The sequence below is a fragment of the Sabethes cyaneus genome, chromosome 3 (genome assembly GCF_943734655.1).
Source record: "Sabethes cyaneus chromosome 3, idSabCyanKW18_F2, whole genome shotgun sequence".
In the NCBI taxonomy this organism is placed as follows: domain Eukaryota; kingdom Metazoa; phylum Arthropoda; class Insecta; order Diptera; family Culicidae; genus Sabethes; species Sabethes cyaneus.
In genome coordinates this window covers 146520238-146531535 of record NC_071355.1, presented here as the reverse complement: position 1 = coordinate 146531535, position 11298 = coordinate 146520238, and the positions used below count along the sequence as shown (strand labels likewise).

General features: G+C 38.9%; 1 protein-coding gene across 1 annotated transcript; it reads left to right on the top strand.

Moving 5' to 3' along the window:
- The first annotated feature begins 2834 nt into the window (after nt 1–2834).
- Nucleotides 2835–3326, top strand: LOC128740233 (keratin, type I cytoskeletal 9-like). Its single transcript, XM_053835766.1, has one exon. It carries the CDS (start codon nt 2835–2837, stop codon nt 3324–3326), a length of 492 nt encoding a protein of 163 aa, XP_053691741.1.
- The last annotated feature ends 7972 nt before the right edge of the window (nt 3327–11298 follow it).

Below are 11298 nucleotides of genomic sequence, written 5' to 3'. Positions count from 1 at the left end.
AATCGCTTTATCGTTCCACCGTAGACAATGTAAAATTACAACACTCAGTTTATTAGTAGATGGGCGTTGATATCTAGTGGGCAAAATCTTTAAAGCAGTGTTTCGTTTCTTTTATGATCTATAATAACAATTTGATAAATCATTACTTAGAAATATTTTCGTCAATATTGGACCCAGTTGGACACCTTTGGAATCACTCCACCAAATATTCCTTCCTGTTCCTCCTTATTAATCTAATTAATTAGACCAATTATCCTACTAATACTTAACACTCCATCGACCAGCTTTTAACAAACACTAATGCGAAATTCCTTGATAAAATGCGTCCGATCCTAATAATATATAATAACCCCCTGAATGCTTTTCCCACTGACCGTGTAACATGGTATCCAGGCTCTGTAACCATTAATACCTACATCCTTTAAGCCACCAAGGTGTCAACATGACACGATCAATCTGATAGAGAAATGGATAACGCTCTTTAAACGCCTTTTATTATTAGACCTGACAGGACTAAGAACTGTTACGCAATAAATGCTTTCATTTAAGGCTTTATTTTTACTGTTGAAATGCTTGAAATAACGAACGATTCTTTTTATCGCGGTTGTACTTTTAATTGTTAATGTCTGAAATACTAAGCCGAACTATTAAAATGAAATTTTATTGGCTACAACAGCGCTCCTTCTAACATTGTACTACTGTTAAATTATTGAGTTAGAGGCCGATCTTTTGATTTTAGAGAAAAAGGATGTAACGTAAGTGTACCGTTGGAACAAAGTTGCGGAAAAACTCATATTATTCGGTACATATTGCTAATTTAACTGTAAATAGTGAAATACAGCCCAGGTCATATTGGAACGTTGTTCCTTTTAGGTGTAAAGGTGAGATAGACTAATCTACAAATAATAGCCATAATGGCCGTGCCGCATGATCTTTAATAAATACTATCACTTACGTAAACGTACTGGTTTTACTTGAATCAAGAGGTATAGGATGGTTTACTAGTAATCATCACTACTGTGCATTTCGATCAGAAAAGTCTGGTTCGATAGATTTCGAAAATAGTAACTAGTGAAAATTTTAAATCGTAGCAGCTATCAGCTCTTTTTTATATGAAAACGTTATTTCATTGGTATTCAGAATAACGACTCTGATCGAAGTGTAGAATAAAGGCTCATATTTCGATAAAGTGGAAGTACTTCTGCATTATTTATCCAAAACTTAGAAAGAAACTCCAGTAAATTCGTCTTGCATCTTTGCTTTAAAAAATAAGCAGGTGCTAACATTCCGTTTTCGAAGCTTGGCCTCCTGGTTTTGTTCAACAGACTTCGCAGCCAGATATCAGGGTATTAAGCCCCAAACACAATGCATACGGATTTTACTACGTTGCGGCAATTTGACAGTTTTTCCACGGGTTTTCTGTCAAATTTCCGCAACGTTGTAAAATCCGTATGCATTGTGTCTGGGCCTTTAGGAAAATCGCCGAGCGTCACACTACGAACTCAATGCATCTTAAATTATCTAACTAGTCGATTCAATTAGTGTTGGGGATATTTGTCGAGGCAGTTCTCAGGAAATTATTAAGACAATCGTTTGATGTTTTCCGACGTTTCAACATTCTGTAGTGCCATTTTCGTTGATCGTCTTGTGTTTTATTGGGAAGAGTTCTCACTACCATAACGGGTTAAAGTTTGGCCAAAATTGCACAAGATTCATGTGTGCCTTAATAAATGGTAGAACGTGTTTTTCCATGCGCTCTTGCTTAGATACCTTCGTGTCTAGACGGTCAAGACAATGCAATGATTGTTTGTTGCGTTCTGTAAACAACTATCTGTGTGGTGTAAATATATTTGGGTGATATGGACTGACTTGTTTATATGTTACTAAGTAACACAACGAATATATTATAGTCACAGCAACCACGTTTATTGATTCTACAAGTGGTGTGCAAGACATGAGGAGAATCGTCCTCTTTCATCATTGGACTTCTGACGAGGTAAGTTGTACACTACTACCGGTCTCAATTGGGTGGTCTTAGTCCATAGCGAAATTAAGCGCCACAAAAATTGGGGACCGTGACAGGACTATGAAAAAAAATACGGAAATTCAGTGTGTTATGGACTAAGACCAAGATTTACCTGGAAGAGAAGCGTTTACAAGTTATTGATTTTTCTCGACCATCCCGCGATAGCGGTGTAGCGGTTTCTTTTTTTTGCCTTTGGCAGTAAGGTGCAGAAAATTCGAAAACAGTGAGTTGTAAGAAATTCTCCTCAGTGCGGGTTATTTTCCGGCAAAACAAGTGTTCGATTTTTTTCATATCGTGGCCAATGCAGAATTGTTCTTGAAGAGAAGACAAAAAAAATCTCACCGGAAGAAAATTCATCTTAAGCTCAATCAATAGGTGGAAAACGGCAGACGGAAGCTGCGGCATTAGTCGCCTTCGACTATAGTGACAAGTGCGAGCAATTATTAAAAAAAAATGAAATAGCAGATCAACAGTTATTCATCAGAAGATTCGATCAGCTAGGATTATTTCTACGAAGTGGGCTAACCAAAGTGGTTGGTACAGGGTCATAAATCTTTAAACGTTCTGCTGCAGTACAGTGAAAAAGATAAGAGATCATTGCGCTGATAAAGAGACAATCTCTGTCGGTGCGTTATTCTAAATTGCTGACAGGAGCACGAAGATAGATGAAACGGAGATTCTGTTGATTGACTATGGTTGCAGATTGCGGAAACATATTTAGGAAAATTATTGTCTTTTAAGTGTGTATGCTGTGCTGTGTTTATTATTTTGCTTATTTGTTTCTCTTCTGTTTTGACCAGTGCTGCAAATGATTTGTACAAACTGTATTCTGCATCACGCGAGAACTACTTTTGAAAGTAAAATTATTAATGATCACCAACAAAGCGAGTCGGAAAGACCGCGTGATGGCGGGTCGGAAGGACCGCGGAATGGCGGGTCGGAAGGACCGCGCAATGGCGGGTCGGAAGGACCGCGCAATGGCGGGTCGGAAGGACCGCGCAATGGCGGGTCGGAGGGACCGCGCAATGGCGGGTCGGAAGGACTGCGCAATGGCGGGTCGGAAGGACCTCGCAATTGTGGGTCGGAAGGACCGTGCAATGGCGGGTCGGAGAGACCGCGCAATGGCGGGTCGGAAGGACCGCGCAATGGCGGGTCGGAAGGTCCGCGCAATGGCGGGTCGGAAGGTCCGCGCAATGGCGGGTCGGGAGGACCGTGCAATTGTGGGTCGGAACGACCGTGCAACTGCGAGTCGGAAGTACCGCGCAATCGCGGGTCGGAAAGACCGCACAAAGACGGGTAGGAAAGACCGCGCAATGGCGGGTTAGAATGACCGCGTAATGACGGGTCGGAAGAACCGCGCAGTGGTGGGTCGTAATAACCGCGCAATGGCAGATCGAAAGGGCAGCGCAAAGTGAATTGAAAAGACCGCGCATAACGACGCGCAGGGCGAGTAGAAAAAACCGCGTAGAAGGCAACAAAATAGCTCTGTATATAAAGTAAGTCAGGAAGATTGTACACAGATGCCTTTAGATGATCGTCACTCTCTCATTGATTTATGTTGTTCGTAAACCGCTCAGTGCTACCAACTAAGCAAAATTTCTCAAACACTGCGTCCGGTGCTAGTAATGTTTTATGCACCTTGGTGTGGTCTCTGTTAAACGCTCATGTTAAGCCTCATCAGCTGCTAGATGAGTTGAAACCTATAAATATCCTTGCAGCCAGAAATGTATATCGACCAGAGAATTCCATCATCCGTAAACAGTATGACATTACCAGTTTCCGAACTTTGCTTTATTATGAAAATGGTTCCTTGAAACATACGTACGAAAGTAAAGCTGGAATAGTCAGTGTTATGGAAAACCCAAATTCGCCCCCTCCAGCACAACCTAAACATATTGGGTATTAAAAGTGTACTTTGAGATTGTATATTTCAATAATGTTAATTTTGAGTCAGCATCAAAAGATGTATAATCTGCCCTGGTTATGTTGTATGCACCTTGATGTGGTCATTGTTAATGGGTGATGAAGATTTTTATCAGCTTCTTTACATTATTGGATTAATTCACACATTATGATTCATATGGTTTCAACAACGGTACTGAAACTGCGTTCAAAACTAACGTAAATTGTACTTGGTAAGTTTTCCCTTTTTGTTTCAGTTGAAAAATGTTAAAAGCAAATGAAAAGTTCGGGGCGCGTTTGCAGACGTATAACGATCGTAACTAAGTTACCCATGACTTAATGCACAATATTTGACAGCCGACTTTCAACGAAGGGTGCCATTTAAGAATATTTTAATAGCCCATTGTGAATTAAAACGTACACTGTTAAACAAATTAGCGGTTTATTTAAAAGTTTAGTTAAACTGCACCTGCTTTATTTTTTTTTGAGAAAGGGGGAGATGTGTGGTGTAAATATATTTGGGTGATATGGACTGACTTGTTTATATGTTACTAAGTAACACAACGAATATATTATAGTCACAGCAACCACGTTTATTGATTCTACAAGTGGTGTGCAAGACATGAGGAGAATCGTCCTCTTTCATCATTGGACTTCTGACGAGGTAAGTTGTACACTACTACCGGTCTCAATTGGGTGGTCTTAGTCCATAGCGAAATTAATGGCCACACACTATCTATAGGTAAACAACTTTTAAAACTAAATTTCGAAAAAAAGACTATTTACAAGAATAGTTAAAAGTTTCTTTACGAACTAAAGCAATAGCCTCGGTGTTGGAAACAGAAGTTCACTAGCGAGATTGAAAAGATGGATGGTTGAAACGACGCGACTGCCTATATATCAGGTACTGTGAAAGTGACAAGCTGTATGTCATCCTATATGTTGATAATCTTTTGATTTCTGGAAGAAAGTTGGACTCCATTAACAAATTGAAGAAAAAGCTTTCTTCAGTGTTCGCAACGACTGACTGCGGAGCGCTAAGGCATTTTCTTGGAATTCGAATCGAATACAACCGTAGTGAAGGCTTATTAAAATGTCGCAAGAAAGCAGTATCATCGAGATTCTGGACCGTTTCGGCTTGAGTAAGTGCAATCCGACTAGGACTCCAAAAGAAAAAGGTATCCAATTGCCTTTTAGAGGGCTAGTTCCGCTGAACCGTTTCGGGAATTACTCGAGAGCCTTATGTAGGTATATAATGAATTGTGTCAAACCCGATATCTGCTACCCACTAGGGTACCTTGGTCGATTCTAGCATGATTTTTCAATTGTACACTGGAAAATATTGAAACTAATGGTATGATACTCAAGCGGGTCAAAAACAGTAAATCTCGTTTATCGTAAGAAAAGTGATACAGAAGCACTCATCGGCTGTGCTGATGCGGATTGGCCTTCCGACATTTAGAATCGAAAGTCGATAACTGGGTTCTGCTTAAAAGAATATGGATGTATTCTGCAGTGGCGCCTCGTGGGGGTTTAGCTTACCTGTTCAACCAGCGAAAAATGCAAATTAATATACAGCTTTTTTTATTATCGCATTTTTATATTTTAATCATAAAACAAACATTAGGGGTTTTCACCGTAGCGCTTGCTATGTTGCGTAAACGGTGTATTTCATGTATATACTGCCGTAATCCGCATTGCAGTTCCAGTTTCTATGGAGATGGAACTGTTATGCGAGTAGCGGCGGTATAAATACGCAATACTCCGTATTCGCAACATAGCAAGTGCTACGTGAATATCCCTATTTATTTAAATAGCAACGGAATACGACGGTTTACTTTACCAGCAAACTCGTCTCTGAATTTTAATTACGAACCGAAAACTTTTCGTTCAATTTATTTACCTATTGAACCAAATTCAAGAATTACCATCTTACTGCGATGCGCGCACAAACCCACATCACACGCACCACAAGCAACAAGCAATATGCGTAAGTTGTTCAATGCTAAAGATGAACGAGTTAACCCTTTATAAGGCAGTGGCAACTATATTGCCACCAACAATTTTTTTTTATTTTGCTTCTATAAATTATATTAATTGCCGCGGCCTTATAAAGGGTTAATGAGAAAATTTTGCGAATAATGCATGCCAAATTGCCAACCGCGCTCTATTTTCAAATCCCCTTCGTACCAACACGTTGTTCCTGGTGCTAATCTCTAAAGCAACGTTCAAACGTCGTATTGAACGTTTTGCTCATTAGCTTCCTAACTAAATAAAATATGGAATCAAAGCGTAGGCCATAGGGATATGTGGTAGTAAGTTGTTCAATGCTGAAGATGAACGAAACAATAAAGCGCCCGCGCTTTCGAGTAAAAGCTGTGTCACATTCTCTTTTTATCTCCTTCGTACCAACACATTGCCCCTGGTACTAATTCAGTATCAAGAATTAATACCAGGAATAATGTGTTGGTATGCTTGTGCATTGAGATCTCTAAAGCAACGTTCAAATGTCGTGTTGAACGGTTTGCTCATCAGCTTCGTAACTAAACTAAATTCGTATTGCATTGCATATGCGTCGGTGCAAACGAAATTTTGTCGGGCTGAATTTTGTTTGCCTGTCCTATGAACAGATTGAACATGCGGACTAGTCGCCACTGGTATTCTGGAGCAGCAAGAAGCAAACAACCGTTTCATTGTCATTAAGCGAAGCAGAATATGTCGCTTTAAGTGCAGCAGCAACAGAGGCCGTTTAGATCAATGAAATTCTGGAGCCTGTAAAATTCGCCAAGCCTGTAAAAATCCACGAGGGCAATAAAATTTTAGGCCGAGAAAGTGCCCAAAACCCATTTTAAGCATGTTTTGTCGTTCATAAGCAGGCTTCATTTGTGATATTTTGATCAGTACAAGTTCTTTTGATTACAGCGCATCAGCTAACCATAATTCGAAAAAGTAGTGTAAAGGGCAATTATAGAGTTACCTATTTATCAACAATACTTTTGAAAAAAGTGGCCTCCCAGACCATCAATTAATGCTCATTTAATGCTCCAGGAAAAACATAACTTCGATAACTTTGGACGTCATTTTCCATAAAAAATTGAGCAAAAAAGAAAATGTACTGCTAGCTTTAGATAAAGTTAGCAGGACAAAGTTCGGAAATGGCACTTCCGGTGCAGATAGAGCTACCCAAGTACGACCATCAATTAATGCTCATTTAATGCTCCAGGAAAAACATAACTTCGATAACTTTGGACGTCATTTTCCATGAAAAATTGAGCAAAAAAGAAAATGTACTGCTAGCTTTAGATAAAGTTAGCAGGACAAAGTTCGGAAATGGTACTTCCGGTGCAGATAGAGCTACCCAAGTACGACCATCATTTAATGCTCATTTAATGCTCCAGGAAAAACATAACTTCGATAACTTTGGACGTCATTTTCCATGAAAAATTGAGCAAAAAAGAAAATGTACTGCTAGCTTTAGATAAAGTTAGCAGGACAAAGTTCGGAAATGGTACTTCCGGTGCAGATAGAGCTACCCAAGTACGACCATCATTTAATGCTCATTTAATGCTCCAGGAAAAACATAACTTCGATAACTTTGGACGTCATTTTCCATGAAAAATTGAGCAAAAAAGAAAATGTACTGCTAGCTTTAGATAAAGTTAGCAGGACAAAGTTCGGAAATGGCACTTCCGGTGCAGATAGAGCTACCCAAGTACGACCATCAATTAATGCTCATTTAATGCTCCAGGAAAAACATAACTTCGATAACTTTGGACGTCATTTTCCATGAAAAATTGAGCAAAAAAGAAAATGTACTGCTAGCTTTAGATAAAGTTAGCAGGACAAAGTTCGGAAATGGTACTTCCGGTGCAGATAGAGCTACCCAAGTACGACCATCATTTAATGCTCATTTAATGCTCCAGGAAAAACATAACTTCGATAACTTTGGACGTCATTTTCCATAAAAAATTGAGCAAAAAAGAAAATGTACTGCTAGCTTTAGATAAAGTTAGCAGGACAAAGTTCGGAAATGGCACTTCCGGTGCAGATAGAGCTACCCAAGTACGACCATCAATTAATGCTCATTTAATGCTCCAGGAAAAACATAACTTCGATAACTTTGGACGTCATTTTCCATGAAAAATTGAGCAAAAAAGAAAATGTACTGCTAGCTTTAGATAAAGTTAGCAGGACAAAGTTCGGAAATGGTACTTCCGGTGCAGATAGAGCTACCCAAGTACGACCATCATTTAATGCTCATTTAATGCTCCAGGAAAAACATAACTTCGATAACTTTGGACGTCATTTTCCATGAAAAATTGAGCAAAAAAGAAAATGTACTGCTAGCTTTAGATAAAGTTAGCAGGACAAAGTTCGGAAATGGTACTTCCGGTGCAGATAGAGCTACCCAAGTACGACCATCATTTAATGCTCATTTAATGCTCCAGGAAAAACATAACTTCGATAACTTTGGACGTCATTTTCCATGAAAAATTGAGCAAAAAAGAAAATGTACTGCTAGCTTTAGATAAAGTTAGCAGGACAAAGTTCGGAAATGGCACTTCCGGTGCAGATAGAGCTACCCAAGTACGACCATCAATTAATGCTCATTTAATGCTCCAGGAAAAACATAACTTCGATAACTTTGGACGTCATTTTCCATGAAAAATTGAGCAAAAAAGAAAATGTACTGCTAGCTTTAGATAAAGTTAGCAGGACAAAGTTCGGAAATGGTACTTCCGGTGCAGATAGAGCTACCCAAGTACGACCATCATTTAATGCTCATTTAATGCTCCAGGAAAAACATAACTTCGATAACTTTGGACGTCATTTTCCATGAAAAATTGAGCAAAAAAGAAAATGTACTGCTAGCTTTAGATAAAGTTAGCAGGACAAAGTTCGGAAATGGCACTTCCGGTGCAGATAGAGCTACCCAAGTACGACCATCAATTAATGCTCATTTAATGCTCCAGGAAAAACATAACTTCGATAACTTTGGACGTCATTTTCCATGAAAAATTGAGCAAAAAAGAAAATGTACTGCTAGCTTTAGATAAAGTTAGCAGGACAAAGTTCGGAAATGGCACTTCCGGTGCAGATAGAGCTACCCAAGTACGACCATCATTTAATGCTCATTTAATGCTCCAGGAAAAACATAACTTCGATAACTTTGGACGTCATTTTCCATGAAAAATTGAGCAAAAAAGAAAATGTACTGCTAGCTTTAGATAAAGTTAGCAGGACAAAGTTCGGAAATGGCACTTCCGGTGCAGATAGAGCTACCCAAGTACGACCATCAATTAATGCTCATTTAATGCTCCAGGAAAAACATAACTTCGATAACTTTGGACGTCATTTTCCATGAAAAATTGAGCAAAAAAGAAAATGTACTGCTAGCTTTAGATAAAGTTAGCAGGACAAAGTTCGGAAATGGTACTTCCGGTGCAGATAGAGCTACCCAAGTACGACCATCATTTAATGCTCATTTAATGCTCCAGGAAAAACATAACTTCGATAACTTTGGACGTCATTTTCCATGAAAAATTGAGCAAAAAAGAAAATGTACTGCTAGCTTTAGATAAAGTTAGCAGGACAAAGTTCGGAAATGGTACTTCCGGTGCAGATAGAGCTACCCAAGTACGACCATCATTTAATGCTCATTTAATGCTCCAGGAAAAACATAACTTCGATAACTTTGGACGTCATTTTCCATGAAAAATTGAGCAAAAAAGAAAATGTACTGCTAGCTTTAGATAAAGTTAGCAGGACAAAGTTCGGAAATGGCACTTCCGGTGCAGATAGAGCTACCCAAGTACGACCATCATTTAATGCTCATTTAATGCTCCAGGAAAAACATAACTTCGATAACTTTGGACGTCATTTTCCATGAAAAATTGAGCAAAAAAGAAAATGTACTGCTAGCTTTAGATAAAGTTAGCAGGACAAAGTTCGGAAATGGTACTTCCGGTGCAGATAGAGCTACCCAAGTACGACCATCATTTAATGCTCATTTAATGCTCCAGGAAAAACATAACTTCGATAACTTTGGACGTCATTTTCCATGAAAAATTGAGCAAAAAAGAAAATGTACTGCTAGCTTTAGATAAAGTTAGCAGGACAAAGTTCGGAAATGGTACTTCCGGTGCAGATAGAGCTACCCAAGTACGACCATCATTTAATGCTCATTTAATGCTCCAGGAAAAACATAACTTCGATAACTTTGGACGTCATTTTCCATGAAAAATTGAGCAAAAAAGAAAATGTACTGCTAGCTTTAGATAAAGTTAGCAGGACAAAGTTCGGAAATGGTACTTCCGGTGCAGATAGAGCTACCCAAGTACGACCATCATTTAATGCTCATTTAATGCTCCAGGAAAAACATAACTTCGATAACTTTGGACGTCATTTTCCATGCAAAATTGAGCGAAAAAGAAAATGTACTGCTAGCTTTAGATAAAGTTAGCAGGACAAAGTTCGGAAATGGTACTTCCGGTGCAGATAGAGCTACCCAAGTACGACCATCATTTAATGCTCATTTAATGCTCCAGGAAAAACATAACTTCGATAACTTTGGACGTCATTTTCCATGAAAAATTGAGCAAAAAAGAAAATGTACTGCTAGCTTTAGATAAAGTTAGCAGGACAAATTTCGGAAATGGCACTTCCGGTGCAGATAGAGCTACCCAAGTACGACCATCATTTAATGCTCATTTAATGCTCCAGGAAAAACATAACTTCGATAACTTTGGACGTCATTTTCCATGAAAAATTGAGCAAAAAAGAAAATGTACTGCTAGCTTTAGATAAAGTTAGCAGGACAAAGTTCGGAAATGGCACTTCCGGTGCAGATAGAGCTACCCAAGTACGACCATCATTTAATGCTCATTTAATGCTCCAGGAAAAACATAACTTCGATAACTTTGGACGTCATTTTCCATGAAAAATTGAGCAAAAAAGAAAATGTACTGCTAGCTTTAGATAAAGTTAGCAGGACAAAGTTCGGAAATGGCACTTCCGGTGCAGATAGAGCTACCCAAGTACGACCATCATTTAATGCTCATTTAATGCTCCAGGAAAAACATAACTTCGATAACTTTGGACGTCATTTTCCATGAAAAATTGAGCAAAAAAGAAAATGTACTGCTAGCTTTAGATAAAGTTAGCAGGACAAAGTTCGGAAATGGCACTTCCGGTGCAGATAGAGCTACCCAAGTACGACCATCAATTAATGCTCATTTAATGCTCCAGGAAAAACATAACTTCGATAACTTTGGACGTCATTTTCCATAAAAAATTGAGCAAAAAAGAAAATGTACTGCTAGCTTTAGATAAAGTTAGCAGGACAAAGTTCGGAAATGGCACTTCCGGTG

Excerpts from the sequence above, each read along its gene's own strand:
- LOC128740233 (XM_053835766.1), top strand. The coding sequence starts at position 2,835 with ATGATTTGTACAAACTGTATTCTGCATCACGCGAGAACTACTTTTGAA.